Source organism: Grampus griseus (genome assembly GCF_964374135.1).
Source record: "Grampus griseus genome assembly, chromosome: 13".
NCBI classification, from domain to species: Eukaryota; Metazoa; Chordata; class Mammalia; order Artiodactyla; family Delphinidae; genus Grampus; species Grampus griseus.
In genome coordinates, this window is record NC_139007.1 from 40,728,453 (window position 1) to 40,746,089 (window position 17,637).

General features: G+C 39.0%; 2 protein-coding genes across 3 annotated transcripts in view; both read left to right on the plus strand.

The window, feature by feature from the left end:
* Positions 1-17,637, plus strand: part of RPF2 (ribosome production factor 2 homolog) — a 35,494-nt gene continuing 17,857 nt past the window's right edge. For both annotated transcript variants that reach the window (XR_014297629.1, XM_082669023.1), the window contains exons 1-7: positions 1-104; positions 2,089-2,221; positions 3,163-3,200; positions 6,564-6,603; positions 10,011-10,092; positions 10,761-10,837; positions 16,569-16,668. Coding sequence is in view for 1 of the 2 variants with exons in the window: in XM_082669023.1 (XP_082525149.1) it covers positions 82-104; positions 2,089-2,221; positions 3,163-3,200; positions 6,564-6,603; positions 10,011-10,092; positions 10,761-10,837; positions 16,569-16,668 (493 nt within the window). In the remaining variant the exon portion in view is untranslated. The remainder of the gene's footprint in view (positions 105-2,088; positions 2,222-3,162; positions 3,201-6,563; positions 6,604-10,010; positions 10,093-10,760; positions 10,838-16,568; positions 16,669-17,637) is intronic.
* LOC309831946 (ubiquitin-conjugating enzyme E2 D3-like) lies at positions 12,700-13,371 on the plus strand (the record flags this gene model as incomplete). The annotated part of the gene is given in 3 exon segments (XM_082669378.1): positions 12,700-13,319; positions 13,322-13,347; positions 13,351-13,371. Coding segments are annotated over 3 exon segments (438 nt in total). The 5' UTR covers positions 12,700-12,928.

Genomic DNA, 17,637 nt, shown 5'->3' on the forward strand with positions numbered 1-17,637 from the left:
GTTCCTCCTTGGTCGTTGTGCTGCCGTATCTCCTGTAACCCTGCGGTACACGTGCGTGGGCCAGGTGGGCGCTGTGGTAGCATGGACGCTTTGGATCGAGTTGTGTAAGTGCAGTGGGTTCTTTCCCCGGGTAACGTTGGGGAGAAGGGCCTCTGTAGCGGGACGGAGGAGTAGCGCCTCTGCCTCCCGTTTCTCCTGGCCGCCCACGCTCCTTCTTCACACCCGTTGCGACTCCGTGCGGATGTATCCACTGGTTTGGGTTTCCGTCTGTTGGGACGGCCTGCGGGGAGACGGAGAGCAGGGAAGGCCGTGTGTGGGAGCCGCGGCGTGGAGGTGGCACCGAGGCGTTGGCCGCTTTTATCCTAGACAATAAGAAGTGTCTCGGCTTCCGCAGAAGTGAGAGGAAGGTGAGAGAGGTGTTCTGGGCACAGAACACCTGAGTGAGGTGCTCTGAGCACAGGCCTGGGAATGTGACAGATTTAGGTGACAGTCCGGGCCCGTCCACGTAAAGCTATGCGACTGGGACATTTAGTCCCCCTAAGTCTCAGTTTACTCTGTAAAATAGCGTTCATAATAGTCGTACTTCATAGAACTGTGAGGAATATTTGCGAGAATATATGTAAAGGCTTTGCGGCAGCACGTAGAGATGCTCATTAGCTTTTTTTCTTTTTCCCAAACTTGTACACTTTTCTGAGTTATCCTTGGGTAATGTCTGCTTTATATTAGTCCAGCAAATGTTTATCGATCTCATAAATAGTTCTGCTGTTATTTGTTATGGGTTTCTTGCGTTTTACCTGGGTTAACATGTAATCAAAAGGACAAATTATTCTTTTGGTCATTAAATCAGCGATTTTTGCACATGTGCTGAATATTCCTCTGCAGGTGCGGGGACCGCAAAAATGAGTAAGACTAGTTTACTGTCTCATTGTGGGACAAACAGCTAATAAAACGTACAAGGTGTTATTTGCATTAGTTGCTGGTTAGTCAGAAGTAATAAAGCACATGGAATATAGAACATATAGCACTTTTATTGGGTTATAGACACACTAAATCTCTCCTGGTTTGACTTAAAAAGTACTGTGTATCTTTATCAACCAGTAAATGATTAGAAGCTTTAAATGTGCTTGACATTTTATCTGGTGAATTTTTGAAGTCTGCATGGTAAAGTAAGTTTGTGCATATTCTGTTTTGCTTTTACTTCACAAAGTGTCCGTGGGACTGGAAGGAGGGAGGGTCATAGTTATTTAAGAGAAGAGGAATTATTTCAGTAGATGGCAGAGAACTGTTGGAAAATCAAGATTCTCACTGTAGTGTAAGCAGGGGTGAACAGAGTGTATAAAAACATTCTACTCCTGCTGTAACATCATACAATCAGAATAATGGATTTGTTTTCCCTTCATATCTTGCAGAGTGATTAGTTTAGGTTAGTTTTTTTTTTAATGCCTTTTGTATTTATTTTTTAATTTTTTGGCTGCATTGGGTCTTCGTTGCTGCGTGCAGGCTTTCTCTAGTTGTGGCGAGCGGGGGCTACTCTTCGTTGCAGTGCGCGGGCTTCTCGTTGCAGTGGCTTCTCTTAGTTGCAGAGCACAGGCTCTAGGTGTGCAGGCTTCAGTAGTTGTGGCACGCGGGCTCAGTAGTTGTGGCTCGTGGGCTCTAGAACGCATGCTCAGGAGTTGTGGCGCACGGGCTTAGTTGCTCCGCGGCATGTGGGATCTTCCCGGACCAGGGCTCTTACCCGTGTCCCCTGCATTGGCAGGCAGATTCTTAACCACTGTGCCACCAGGGAAGTTCTATCTCTTTTTTTAAATAAAAGGTTTAGAAAACAGTAATAAAAGAATGCTGGGAATATAAAAATGGGAATCTTTTTAAAGACCATATCTAATAAAATTAACACTTACTTAACAGTAAGAGCTGAATATCTTTTACTAATATTCCCCTAAAAAGTGAGATTTTGTTTAGTGGTGGAATCCTAACTGATAAATGTCATGTAATGTCTCTGTTGATTTTTAAGAATTTGCACATAAGTCATGGTTTTGTAATATGAGGAACATGTTTTAAGTTGTTATGAATTGTGATTTTTCCGAATAGAAAGCCCAAAACAAAAAGAGCCAAGAGATTCCTTGAGAAAAGAGAACCGAAACTCAGTGAAAATATTAAAAATGCTATGCTGATTAAAGGGGGCAATGCAAGTTCAACAGTGACACAAGTACTTAGAGATGTGGTACGTATATATATACTTACTTTTTAAATGGTGTTGAAATCATTTTAGGAAATTTTTAGCATACTAGTTGGACTGCCTGAGAAATACATAGATAAGTTTGGCTTGCTTTAAGAAATGCTAGCCTTAGAGAAAAGCTAACGTCTCACCAAGGCACTGACTACTGGTTTTCCTTACAGCAGCTAGTTCCCTTAGTAAATTTCACCTGATTTCAATTACTAGCATTTGATTTACTCACATTTCAGGAACATATCTAATTTGTAAAACGAGGTAACGGCATATTACTATCTATTCTTTCAACAATACCAACTACTGTGCTAGGTGCTAGGGATTAATAGTTACGTAAGACATAGTCTTTCCTTTCAGTGAGCTTAGTGAGGAAGACAGACAAGTAAAAGTTAACAGCATTGTGAATGAAGTGCTGTGTTGGAGGTACACACAGAATAGGATGGGAGGCTGAGTTAAAATCCCACGGGGGTTGCCACACACAGGATGGGCTTCCTAGAGATGACACTTAAGCATCATTTTGAAGGAGGAGTTGGAACAAGAAGGAGAAAAGCGGAAGAGAAGGGCTTCCAAGGCTGAGGAAAAAGCTTGTGCAAAAGGGCATGTGAATGAGCATGATGCATTTGGGGAACTGCAGAATTGGGGATGGCTAAAGAAGAGTGGGCTAGATGAAGCTAGAATTTAAGGAAATGAAGGGAATCATTTAAATTGGATAGAATATTGAAAGGGCATAGAAATTTTTGATTACGAAAGTCCCAGCTAAGAATACTAAGCTCGTGTTGCACGTTATAAGTGATCAAAAGGGAGCCATGCAGAAGATAGCAGAATAGGATTCAGGGACCAGGATAATCTTGTATAATGACTGTTATCATGCTTGATTTTTACCTCTGCTTTTCAGAATGTGCTTTGTTTTGAAAGCTATAAATTATGTTTTACAGTATGCACTGAAGAAACCATATGGAGTTCTGTATAAAAAGTAAGTCATGATTTCTTTTATTTCACTTATTAAATTATATTGTTTCATTATAAAAGTAACAACCAACCACTTTATGGGAGATTTAGAAAAATATTTTGGTTAAAAAATACTACAGTTCCTTACATACATAGCTATGAGTATTTTATTTTTATTTAATTTATTTATTTTAAAATATTTATTTATTTGGCTGCGCTGGGTCTTTGGTTGCGGCGTGCGGGATCTAGTTCCCTGACTAGGGATCGAACCCCGACCCCCTGCATTGGGAGCACGGAGTCTTAACTGCTGAACCACCAAGGAAGTCCTGCTATGAGTATTTAAAATTTGTTTGTTTCCTGTCTGTGTTTTCATTTGTACTGAATATTCTTTCAGAGTTGTAATCATAGCATTATGTATTATTTTTAAATAGTAATAGACTTACAGAAAAGTTACAAAAATAGTAGAGTTCCCATATACCCTCTCCCAGCATCTCTTAATGTTATAACTTCCATAACCATAATACAGTTATCAAAAGTAAGAAATGGACATTGGTACAGTAATGTTAATTAAATCATAGGCTTGATTTGGTTTATACCAGTTTTTCCTTTCTCTTTTTTTATATATTTATTTATTTTTGTTTGTGTTGGGTCTTTGTTGCTGCGCACGGGCTTTCTCTAGTTGCAGTGAGCAGGGGCTACCCTTCGTTGCAGTGCGTGGGCTTCTTATTACGGTGGCTTCTCTCACTGTGGAGCACGGGCTCTAGGCGCATGGGTTTCAGTAGTTGCGGCATGCAGGTTCAGTAGTTGTGGCTCAAGGGCTCTAGAGCACAGGCTCAGTAGTTGTGGCTCACGGGCCTAGCCGCTCCACGGCATGTGGGATCTTCCCGGACCGGGGCACGAACCCGCGTCCCCTGCATCTGCAGGCGGACTCTCAACCACTGCGCCACCAGGGAAGCCCCCGGTGGTTTTTTTAATTTATGTATGTAAAATTTACTGTTTGTGGTGTATACTTTCATGGGTTTTGACAAATACATTGAGTTGTGTCTGCCACTGCAGTCATGGTACAGAAACAGTTTCATTATTCTGACAATTCTTTTGTGCCTTTTTCATTTGTCTTGTAAGCATTTTTCTACTGATAGGTGTCCTTTAGATATTATTTTTAATGCTAGTATAATGCCTATTAAATGGTTATACTAAAATTTACTTAACTGCTCCTTAACTTGCGGAAATTTTGATTTTCTTTTTTGTTGTTGTTGTTCTTATAAATAATGCTAAAATGGCCATTTTTACACAAATGAGTTCTTCTTTTGTATTGGTTCCTACATGAGATTTCTAGACGTGAGATTACTGGGTATAGCTTCATGCCCAATCTAGCATATTAACAGTAGTGCTTTTTGAGAAGTTTGGCAGAGTAAAATGTATGAGTTTCATGGGTCACTACCTACTTTCGGTTTGTTTTTTAAAATTAAGAAGTGAAAATGACATTTTGTTTAAACTTGCATTTTCCCTGTTTCCAACAGGTCATATTTGCCTATTTGTGAATTGCCGTTAGCTGTTAATCATAAATGCTGCAGTAATTTTTCCTGATTTGTTTGTGTTGCATCATTTTTTTAAATACGTTTTTTGTTTTTTACTGATTAAAAAAGTAATATATATTTATCTTAGATAATTGGGATAAGAGTAAATAATCACCTATAGATAAGCACTATGTATATTTTCTCCTCATGCAGTTTTATATCTATATATCTTTTTCTTTGAACAAAATTGAGATCATGTGTATATGATTTTATTTCTCTTTAAATTCATAAAAATTATGAACTGTTTTATACTTTACTTACATGACTAAAAATCCAAAAATATACAGTGAAAATATAAACACACACTCTTCCCAGAACAGCCACTATCATTAGTTTCTTGTATGTCTTAACAGAATTTCTTTATGCATATTTAAGCAAATAAAAATACATAATCTTATTTTTCTCCCTTTTGCATGAAAGATAGCATTCTACGTTTCTCTACCCACTGTTTCTCCATCTTCACTACTACTATTCCTGGTCCAACCCACCATTTTTTTCTTTCTCTCCTGGATTACTGTGATAGCTCCTTACTAACCCCTTCACTCTTGCTGTGGTACATTCCATCCTTACATAGCAGACAGAGCAGTCCTTTAAAAAGAACATTTGGGGCTTCCCTGGTGGCGCAGTTGTTGAGAGTCCGCCTGCTGATGCAGGGGATACGGGTTCGTGCCCCGGTCTGGGAAGATCCCACATGCCGCAGAGCGGCTGGGCCCGTGAGCCATGGCCACTGAGCCTGGGCGTCCGGAGCCTGTGCTCCGCAGTGGGAGAGGCCACAACAGTGAGAGGCCTGTGTACCGCAAAAAAAAAAGAACATTTGGGGCTTCCCTGGTGGCACCGTGGTTAAGAATACGCCTGCCAATGCATGGGACATGGGTTCGAGCCCTGGTCCGGGAGGATCCCACATGCCACAGAGCAGCTGGGCCCGTATGCCACAGCTACTGAGCCTGCACTCTGGAGCCCGTGAGCCACAACTACTGAGCCCACGCTCCAGAGCTACTGAAGCCTGCACACCTAGAGCCCGTGCTCTGCAACAAGAAAAGCCACCGCAATGAGAAGCCTGCGCACTACAACGAAGAGTAGCCCCCGCTCACCGCAACTAGAGAAAGCCTGGGGAAAGCAACAAAGACCCAACGCAGCCAAAAATAAATAAATAAAATAAGTAAATTAAAAAAAAAAAAAAAAAAGAACACTTGAATCCAATCATATCACTGTCTTGCCTAAAACCCTCCAGTGCTTCCTGTTACTCTTTTAATAACTTACATTCCTTACCTTGACCAACAAGGCCCTACATATTCTGGGCCGAGTCTACATCTTTGACCTCGTACCCCACCGTTAACCCTTTGTTCACTAAGCTCCAGTGACATTTGTCGTCTGTTTCTTGAATAGTCTAAGCTTGTTTCCATCTCAGAATCTTTTCTTATTCTGTTTCCTTTTCCTGGAATACTCTTAACCTCAAAACTTTTCCATGGCTAACTCCTCATTTATCAGGTCTCAGCTCAAATAATCATTTTCCATTCTTCACACTAACACAGTGCCCTGTTTTATTTTTGTCACAACAGATATTACTTTTTGAAATTGTTCATTTTTCCTCTAAAATGTAAGCTCCGTGAAAGCAAGGATCTTGTTTGACATGGTATTATGGTATCCCTAGCTCCTAGAACAGTGCCTGGCACATAATAGGCACTAAATAAATATTTGAATGAATAAATATTCTTCTAGCTTCTTTTTTTTGATCATCTGAATATAAAATTATCTTAGTATTTATTGTTATGGATGAATTATTAAAATTAGGGTTACTTTTTTAATATTAGGAAAAATATTACAAGACCGTTTGAGGATCAGACATCATTGGTAAGTAGAATCTTTCTGATTTAAGAAGGCATATAAGTGATTATTCAAACTAATTCATTTAATTTAATAGTACTCCTAATTTATGATTTTGAATTAGAAATCATCCTATGTGAGGGAATTTTAATGCAGAATGCAGGGGAAATAAGACTTTTATACTTTCAAAAAGATGACTGTAGAGCTTACATTTCACTGAATGTTACGTATTCACTGCTTGCAAGTATATTGATAGAATTTTTAAAACTTGAATTACCTTTTAAGTGCATAATTAATGGATTGTCAAAAGGAAGCTTGTTATGGATCTTTTTATAGAGCAAGTTTGATTTAAAAAAATTTTACTTTTCTTTTTTTGTGTTTTTAGAACAAGAAACACTACCCAAATGATTACTAACAATTGTCAGTTGCTTTACTAGAGTTAATCAAATTCCCGTTTGAGTGTATTGGCAATCAAAACTAAATGAAAAAGTCTAGTGAATGAAATCAGAAGATAAAAGGTGGTATATAATAAATGGAGAATGATGAGTGGACTTTGAGTATGTAATGATATTAGTTTCTTACTAAAGAAAATCTTAAGGGAATACGTGGATTAAACTATTTAAGTTGACTTAAAAAAAATCAGAACGTGATTATGTTCTCTTGACAGGACCGCCATTTGCTTGTTCTTTTAGTTAGTGAATTTAAAAGAAAAAATGTTTGAAAAGAATCTCAATAACTAATTAGAAAACTGAAATTGAGCATCTTATCCTAATTTGGCAACTAACTGCAGTGAAAATTATATTAAGAAAATATTGTCAGAATAAATAGTTTTTTTTAATAAAATTGCTTTTATCATAGTCTTGGGTTTTTCACTGTCATTTTTTTTTTTTTTTTCACCGTCATTTTTGAAGAGATCATGAAAGTAAAAATGGAGGGTCTAACCCAGAAATCTCTCTCTTCCACACGTGACTTATCCAGGGCTGATTTTGTTTTGTGACACCATGGTGCTTTCAGTTGAGTGACCACTTTGTAGAAGTGTTATGTTGTAGAATCTGTAGCATTCTGTACTTTTTTTTCAATCCAGTGTCAATATGACAGCTTTTCTTATACTTAAAATTGTGGCATTTCCTCTCTTTGATCTCCCACTTCCAGAGACAGGAGATATTTCATTGGCTGTAATAAATCTCAGACCACTAGAGCTCAAAATGACTGTGGAAACAGTGATCATGTTGGAAATTTGGTTGAATTCCTCCTCCTGACTGCCCATGCCCCAATAGCACATTTCTTACGCTGTAATCTTGGAACTGTGCTTTAGCATAAGAGTTAGCAAATATACCTCCTGTGGGCTAAATCCCTGTTTCTGTGAGGACCACAAGCTAAGAATGGTTTTTACATTTTTAAAGTTTTTTTTTTTTACACCATATAAAAAGTCTAAAATATATACTGTCTAGTCTTTTGAAGATAATTTGTCTACTCTTGCTGTAGAATTTTAACAAAAAACGGACTTTATGGAGAAGGATGACAGATGAGTACTATATATATGTGAAAGGTAGTTTATGGAAAGCTTTGGGCTGTTAACATGAGAATGTAAAAAAAAATTTTTTTAAGAAAGGATTTTCATTGATTTGGACATTTATAAAACATTTCTGAACACCTGCTTTGTGCCAGACACAGTGTAAGTTGCTTTCCCATATGACGTGTCACGTGGCCCTTGCAGATTTTTTCAGGAAGTGTTATTGTCTTTGATTTACACATGATAAAATTAATTCTCAGAAAGGCTGACCAGATCCCATAGCAAATGGCAAAGCCAGAATTCTTGGACTTTCTGACTCTGTATCCTCTACATAGGGAGTGGATAGGCAAGTAGGTAGTTGTTTGTTCCTATTTGCTTCTGCTTAAACACTGGAATGAATGATAACCAAACGAGGGGCCCATACCTCAGGGGGTCTTGCACTCAATAAAGAAAAGTTGAGGACCGTGGTTGCTTCAAATGTTCTTTAACATTTTTGTCATTAATTTAGGAAGCTTTTCCAACTATGCTAGAACTAGACAAGAACACGTTCAATCTAATTTTTGTGCTAAGATTGGGAATCTCAATAAACCGAATCAAAGTATGTAGGATATGAAGTATAGGCACTAGTGTAGAAGGAGCTGTCCAGGATTGAAACCCCGTAATTGTGTTTCCATCCCTCTCAAATCTGTAATAGAAGTCAATTTTTTTTTTTCTTTTTTTTTTGCGGTATGCGGACCTCTCACTGTTGTGGCCTCTCCCGTTGCGGAGTACAGGCTCCGGACGCGCAGGCTCAGCGGCCATGGCTCACGGGCCCAGCCGCTCCGCGGCATGTGGGATCTTCCCGGACCGGGGCACGAACCTGTGTCCCCTGCATTGGCAGGTGGACTCTCAACCACTGCGCCACCAGGGGAGCCCTCACATCTTTTTTATTCATTCATCTGTTGATGGACCTTTAAGTTGCTTCCATGTCTTGGCTATTGTAAACAGGGCTGCAGTGAACATTGGGGTGCATTTGAATTATAGTTTTGTCTGGGTATATGCCCAGGAGTGGGATTGCTGGTTCATATGGCAACCCTATTTTTATTTTTTAAGAAACCTCCATACTGTTTTCCATAGTGGCTGCACTAACTTAGATTCCCACCAACAGTGTAGGTAGGAGGGTTCCCTTTTCTCCACACCCTCTCCAGCATTTGTTACTTGTAGACTTTTTTTTTTTTTTTTTTTGCGGTACGCGGGCCTCTCACTGTTGTGGCCTCTCCCATTGCGGAGCACAGGCTCTGGACGCACAGGCTTAGCGGCCATGGCTCACGGGACGAGCCGCTCCGCGGCATGTGGGATCTTCCCCGACCGGGGCACGAACCCGTGTCCCCTGCATCGGCAGGCAGACTCTCAACCACTGCGCCACCAGGGAAGCCCACTTGTAGACTTTTTAATGATGGCCATTCGGACTGATGTGAGGTGGTATCTCATTGTAGTTTTAATTTGCGTTTCTCTAATAGTTAGTGATGTTGAGCATCTTCTCATGTGCCTCTTGGCCATTTGTATGTCTTCTTTGGAGAAATGTCTATTTAGGCCTTCTGCCCATTGTTTGATCAGGTTGGTTTTTTTGTTATTGACTTGCATGAGCTGTTTGTATGTTTTGGAAATTAAGCCCTTGTCAGTCTCATTGTTTGCAAATATTTTCTCGAAGTCCGTAGGTTGTCTTTTTGTTTTATTTATGTTGATCAGTTCTAGTAGTTTTTGTGTGGAATCTTTAGGGTTTTCTATATATAGTATTGTGTCATCTGCATATAATGACAGTTTTACCTCTTCCTAAAATAAACTAAAAATACAATTTGGATACCTTTTATTTCAAAGAGGTACAATTCTTAAGGTTCTTATATTTATGCATTGATTGAAGGAGATTTCTTTGGTTTTACAGGAATTTTTTTCAAAGAAGTCAGATTGTTCTTTATTCATGTTTGGCTCCCATAATAAGAAGCGGCCAAATAATCTAGTAATAGGTAAATATCATTTACTTTTTAATACTTTTATTTTATAGAGTCAGTTCTGTGACTCAGATTAATTGATGGTATTGAGGATTCAGGAGTAGCCAATTAGCACTAAACTAGTTTTTTATTTTCCTTGTGAGTGTGAATAAAATTTATTTTTACTGACCAGTCTTCAGGTAAAGAAGGGGCATGTAAATATCACTCTACCCCAAGTTGTGGAAGTTTTTCAAATATAAAACATATATCCTAAATCAGTATTAGAGTTAGAAAAAAAGAAGTAGCATACTCACACACACAAATTAACCCTTCCCTAATAAATACCTGTATAATGAATACATTTGAAAATAAACCCTTGCCCTGTATTGTGTATTGAGGCTTGGGCTGACATGCTCACTGGCTTAGGTAAAGCCCTTTACCCTCTGTGGGCCTTTATTTACTCTTCTGTAAAGTAAGGGAGTTTGGCTAAGTGATCTTTTAAGATCCTTTCCAGGTCCAAAGTTGCAACAGTACATTCTAGGTAGAGTTGAAAATTTAAGAAAGAAGAAACATGTTTGGGAGGTTTAAGGAGAAAGAAAAGAGGCAGCTATTAGGACATTTTGAACACGCAGATAAGTAGGTAAATATAAGGCAGCTGTTTGGGAAAAAATAAATGGTTAAAAGAAAATGTATTTTCCTTCTAGGTCGTATGTATGACTACCATGTGCTGGATATGATTGAAGTAGGTATCGAGAAGTTTGTCTCCCTTAAAGATATTAAGGTAAGATACTGATCATAAAAATAAGTATTTTATAACGTTGCTCTTGGGCAATAGTGACATCTTGTGGTGAAGAGTAAAGATACAGACTTAAATAAGAAAGAACTTTGGTTTTATTCTAGTGTGCTCTAAACTAAAAAGCACAATTTCATTTTACCTTTAAAAAGAGGGAGATGTTTACAGCATATAACACATATATAGGCAGTTAGACTTAGAGTCATTACTAACTTCTTGTCTAGGCCCATAGTTGAGATGCTCTCCTCTCCCTCTGAATTATCACAGCACCCATTTTATGTAACCTCAGAAATACCACAATTTTCTTTTTCTTCCTTCCTTCCTTCCTTCCTTCCTTCCTTCCTTTCCTCCTTCCTTCCTTCCTTCTTAATTGTATTTATTTATTTATTTATGGCCATGTTGGGTCTTCATTGCTGCACACAGGCTTTCTCTAATTGCAGCGAGCAGGGGTTCTGCTCTTCATTGCAGTGCGCGGCTTCTCATTGCGGTGCCTTCTCTTGTTGTGGAGCATGAGCTCTAGGTGCGTGAGCTTCATTAGTTGTGGCATGTGGGCTCAGTAGTTGTGGCTCGCAGGATCTAGAGCACAGGCTCAGTAGTTGTGGTGCACGGGCTTAGTTGCTCCATGGCATGTGGGATCCTCCCGGACCAGGGCTCGAACCCATATGCCGTGAATTGGCAGGCGGATTCTTAACCATTGCGCCACCAGGGAAGTCCCCACAGTTTTCAAAGTGAGCCCTGTTTTAAACCTAGGAAGCTTTGGCTGATCCTACAGTATTTTGGCTGCTGGGAACCAAATTGCTAGCTCACTTTTCCCCTTGAGGACTTGCATCTTTGTGTCTCCTTTGTTTGAATGGAATTATGAAACAGAAAGGCAAGAAAACTGTCCTAATGCAGTTCCTGGATCCAAATTGGGCTTCTGCTCCCTCAGACCTCTGCTCCTGGCTTAATCTAGTCCATCAAATACATTATTTCACTTAAGACCTCTTAGCTACCCTCTAAGGCTGAAATTATTTTCCCTATTATATAGATTTGGTGACTGAGGCCCAGGGGAATTCCACTGGTGACCTGGAGTCATACATACAGTAAATGGTATAATGAAGATTAAGACTGAAGGACTTTGAAAGAAAGGATATTGAAGTTTGTAATGGAAAGTTACATAATTGTTCTCAGTCTGTGGGTCTTTGTATAGTTGAAAGAATTATAGCAAATATATAATAATCACTCCTTTTCCCAGCCTCCCCTAAGAAGAGGACATGCCTTCTAGGTTTCCTGTGTGTTTGAAAAAAGGCTCTTACCAGATCCCTACTTGGTTAGCTATACCACCTTCCTCAGGTACAGGGCAGAGCAGTGAGATTGGATTTGGAGGCAGAACACGTGGGTTTGAGGCCTTTCTTGGTCAGTTAGATAGCATTTGTGACCTGACATTCAGTTACTTCCCTGACCCACAATTGCAATCAAGTATTAAACAGGTATAACAACATCAAACGAGATAATATATGTGAAAATGCTTATCAGTGAATTTAATATATTGAAAGGTATTTTGAAAACTGTATAAACTGTGATACTTTATTATGGATGCCATCATTTTATTACAGTTTATTACAGGTTGTCTTTGGGGCTGTGTGTGAATCCCTGGAGATGAGCAGTACCACTGCTGTTAGCATGGTTACCAGTTAGTGGGTGTGAGCAGTGGCTGATGCCTGCATGCCAATCCCTCTGCTCTTTCCACTTCCCTTCCAAAGCAAAGAAATACCCCGTCACTGTGCAGCTTCTAAACTGAACCACAAAATCAGTATCGTTTGGCAGGCGTATTCTTAACAAGAACCATTTAAATTGAGTACTAGATCTCATGGCTATGTCGTGCGCGTGAGCCCCGTAGGGTCAGGGAGGCACCAGCTGCCGCGCAGGGAGGAGGCTGAGGCTGCAGCTTGAGGGAGGCCCTGGTCCCTCTGCACCTGTGTATGGCAGAGCTGGTGTGAGACCAAGAGACAGTCCTTCCCAGCCGCCGGGATCATCAAGAGTTTTGGCCGGAACTTTGAGCACACACCGAAATAGTGAGGAGCCAGGTGAAAAGCACAGATGATGGTGCTGAAACGGATTAATAAGGAACTTAGTGATTTGGCCCGTGACCCTCCAGCACAATGTTTTGCAGGTCCAGTTGGGGATGATATGTTTCATTGGCAAGCCACAATTATGGGACCTAATGACAGCCCATATCAAGGCAGTGTATTCCTTTTGACAGTTCATTTCCCTACAGACTACCCCTTCAAACCACCTAAGGTTGCATTTACAACAAGAATTTATCATCCAAATATTAACAGTAATGGCAGCATTTGTCTCGATATTCTAAGATCACAGTGTTCTCCTGCTTTAACTATTTCTAAAGTTCTTTTATCCATTTGTTCACTGCTATGTGATCCAAACCCACGTGACCCTCTAGTGCCAGAGATTGCACGGATCTATGAAACAGAGATAAGTACAACAGAATATCTCGGGAATAGACTCAGAAGTATGCCATGTGATGCTACCTTAAAGTCAGAATAACCTGCATTATAGCTGGAATAAACTTTAAATTACTGTTCCTTTTTTGATTTTCTTACCCGGCTGCTCCCGTATCAGAACTCATCTTCTTTAATTTTATTTTTTGTTTACCTCCCTCCATTCATTCACATGCTCATCTGTGAAGACTTAAGTCCTTCCAGTTTTGGACAATAACTGCTTTTAGAAACTGTAAAGTAGTTACAAGAGAACAATTGCCCAAGATTCAGAATTTTTAAAAAAATGGAGCATGTGTATTATGTGGCCAGTGTCTTCACTCCAACTTGGTTATGAGACTAAAACCATTCCTCACTGCTCTAACATGCTGAAGAATCATCTGAGGGGGAGGGAGGTGGATGCTGAGTTATCACATCAAAGGAAGCAGCATTATTCTAGCAGCACCCATTCATGTGTAAGCCTTCCACTGTTAGAGATTTGAGGTTACATGATATACTTTATGCTTGTAACTGACGTGGCTGGAAAATTGGTATTGAATTTATAGCATCAGCAGGACAGAAAATGTGATGTATTTTATGCATGTCAACAAAGGAATGACCTGTTTTACAGAGAATGGAAATTGGAAGTCAAACACCCTTTGTATTCCAAAATAGGGTCGCAAACATTTTGTAATTTTCATTTAAATTATTAGGAGGCTTGGAGCTATTAGTTAATCTATCTTCCAGTACACTGTTTAATATAGCACTGAATAAATGATGCAAGTTGTCAATGGATGAGTGATCAACTAATAGCTCTGCTAGTAATTGATTTATTTTTCTTCAATGAAGTTGCATAAACCAATGAGTTAGCTGCCTGGATTAATCAGTATGGGAGCAATCTTTTGTAAATGCAAAGCTGTTTTTTGTATATACTGTTGGGATTTGCTTCATTGTTTGACATCAAATGATGATGTAAAGTTCTAGAGAGTGAATATTTTGCCATGTTCAGTTAAAAGTGTGTAGTCTGTTACAGGTTGACACATTGATTGACCTGATTTATGCAGAATTAATAAGCTATTCAGATAGTGTAGCTTTAGTATGCTGCACATGATACTGGCAGCCCGGGGGTTCATAGATGGACTTGGGACCCAGCAGTTTTCAAATGTGTATATGGAGTTTAAGAAATTTATTTTCCAGGTGCAACCCCCATCTAACTAAATTTTTTCTTCACCTTGTACACTTGACAGCTGAAAAAACCATAACATGGGAGTAATAATGGGTCAAAATTTACAAAAGTACTGTTTTGGTGTGGGGAAAAAAATAAAAATAAATTGAGTACTAAATTTTCACTCATGGAGCATATCCATAACTATAAAATTCATTAATTGATGAGAATGTGCTTACATTGGCAATTCCTACATAGACTATTAGCCAGTCCCCTTCACTTTGACCCCGTTATGTGGCTACAACCTCGTAGTTTTAGTTTGTTCTGGAGTTGCATGTTTTGTTGTACTTTCCTTCCATATTTATTTCTTCTTTATTTCTCCCTCCTCGTTTTTAAGACATCTTTACCAGGTACTTCTTCTCTTACTTGCCCACTTTTATTGCCAAGCCTCATCCCTCTATTAACTATTAAGCAACAGGTGATTAGACGCTACCAGGAAATAGAGTGATTATTCAAGAAGCCTGTTTTCTAAGATGGCCAAAATTCTAGGGGTGGTTATTCTGCATAAAATAAGCCTAAGAAATGAGATGATTTAAAATTAAAGGTTAGCTGGGCACAGGTGGAACACAGAAGAGTCATTGGGTCTGGAAGGTCTATTCAGGCCCACAATCAGACAGACAGATTTTAGGCCCATCTCCTAAGTTTAGACCGTTCAGGTTGTTGGAAGCAGAGAATGTCAACAAGAGTGGTCATGGTGAACAGCGAAGCAACACGTGACCTCTGGTCCAAGGGCAGAGGATGTTTGTTTGTTTGTTGTCCTGTCTCCCCCTACCCCCTCCACTTGGATAATCCTTGATTAGTGTCAGAGCAGAGATATTAGAATCAGTGGGAAGCTCAGACCGATTCTTCTTCCTCCATAAATCAACCCTTCAGTTAAAGAATTTTTTCTATTTGATTTTTTCTTTCACTTTGGTAAAACAAAAATTGACATTCTTTTTGGTATAGGAAATCCAGAACTAGGGAGTTCCCTGGCGGTCCCGTGTTAGGACTGCACACTTTCACTGTCGAGGGCTCGGGTTCATTCCCTGGTGTGGAAGCTAAGATCCCACAAGCTGTGTGGTGCAGCCAAAAAAAAGAAAGAAAAGAAAATCCAGAGCGAGACAAAATATCTTTTAGAGTAGAGCTTCGATCCTGCTGAGTGAGGATTGCCCATATTTTCTGTAGCTTGTATAACATTATATTGCTTCCCATGTTAATGTTTAGTTGGTAGTTCAGTTTAGCTTTCATTTAAAAATACTGCTGGTGTGACATAGTAGGAAAGACATTGTTACAAATAATTCAAAGAAATTAAATTTATTTTGACTCTGAGATGTTGGCTGTTGGAGGGCTGTGTTTGTTTTGCCGCAAGTTTAGCTTTTTATTTTATTCTTTGCATAGAAAGTGATAAAAAGTAGCTTACATCATTCTTTAATCACTTATTAATTTGGCACTAAGAGGGAGTGGAATGAAAAATCATTTTTTAGTGTAAAAATCTGTAAATTAAAAAATCCCCACTCTGGTTTTAAGTCTAAAATCAGTGTTCATAGGGACATCCTTGGTGGTCCAGTGGTTAAGGCTCCGCGCTTCCACTGCAGGGGGCACGGGTTCAATTCCTGGTTGGGGAACTAAGATTCTGCATGCTGTACCGTGTGGCCAAACTAAATAAATAAATAAAATCAGCATTCATAGACATAGTTTTAGGACAGTTAAGAAAATGTGAAAATGAGTCACTGTATATCAGCGGTCCCCAACCTTTTTGGCATCTGGGACCAGTTTGATGGAAGACAAGTTTTCCACAGATGGATGGGGGGATGGGGAATGGTTCAGGCAGTATTGCGAGCGATGGGGAGCAGCAGATGAAGCTTCACTTGCTCGCCTGCCGCTCACCTCTTGCTGTAAGGCCCGGTTCCTAACAGGCCGAGGACTGATGCCAGTCCAGGGATTGGGGACCCCTGCTATATATAAATATTGACTGCTTTAAAATCAGCATATAAACAATTTAGACTTGATAATTATGTAATTACTTTTTTTTATTTCCTAGAATAGTAAATGTCCGGAGGGAACAAAACCCATGTTAATATTTGCAGGTGATGATTTTGATGTAACAGAAGACTACAGAAGGCTAAAAAGCCTTCTTATTGGTAAGTATTTTAATACATATCTGCAGGATAGGTCAGGTAGGCATTCTAAGAGTTGCCATTGGTCGTGGCAGTTTGCAACTTCACTCTAGATATACAGCTTTTTCTCTTTGATCTCTTTTTCTCCTTTTCATTATTTTGTTTATTCCCCACTAGAAGCAGGAGAGAGTTAAAAGGATGCTATACTCTATAGATCATTATTACTTTTTGATGGTATAGTAACTTTGGTAGCAACCTGTTTAATGCTTGCACCCATCTCCTGTCATTATTGGCATTATTAAATTAAATTTAGAAAATTGAAAAGTTAAATTTTCGAGATTATTATACATCATCCACTTCCAGTTCAAAAACCTCTATTAGTTTTTCTTAGTCTGATATACAAGGCTTTTCACACTATAACCCCGTATAACTTGCTTTCTTAATCTCCACCAATTTCATTCCTCCCTTTTCCAGTTTAAAAAAAACAAAAAAAACCTTGTAAGGTTGTTTTAAAGGTGATTGGTTCTCAGTGAACTCTGCTCATTCCTAATGTTTTATCTAATGACTGCATTACTTTTTATGTGTTCACAAGCCACCTTCTTAAAATCCAATATACAATATATAGTTATTGTCTGAGATTGATGTTAAATTTACCAATTTTAAACCACTTTTTCTCTCCTTTTTTGAAAAGCTGACATTATTGTTCTTCATGGTTTCTTAACGGTTACTAATACTTAATATTGTGTGATCACATCTGCCAGCTCTGTTCTTACTCTGGAAGGTAATTTAGTTCGTCCCTAGAGATATGAACTCTTCTTATACTTAGTGGCATTTTCTGAAGTTTAAATAATTTATTCTATTTGAGCTTTTCTTGCACCATTCTTACAAGCTATGGCTTAACTTTTTTGGTTGCCCTTCTTTTGGATTTTTATATACTTTGCCCTAGATGACTTTTGAAAAGTTGGTGGGGGATGTATTATAAATTATATACAT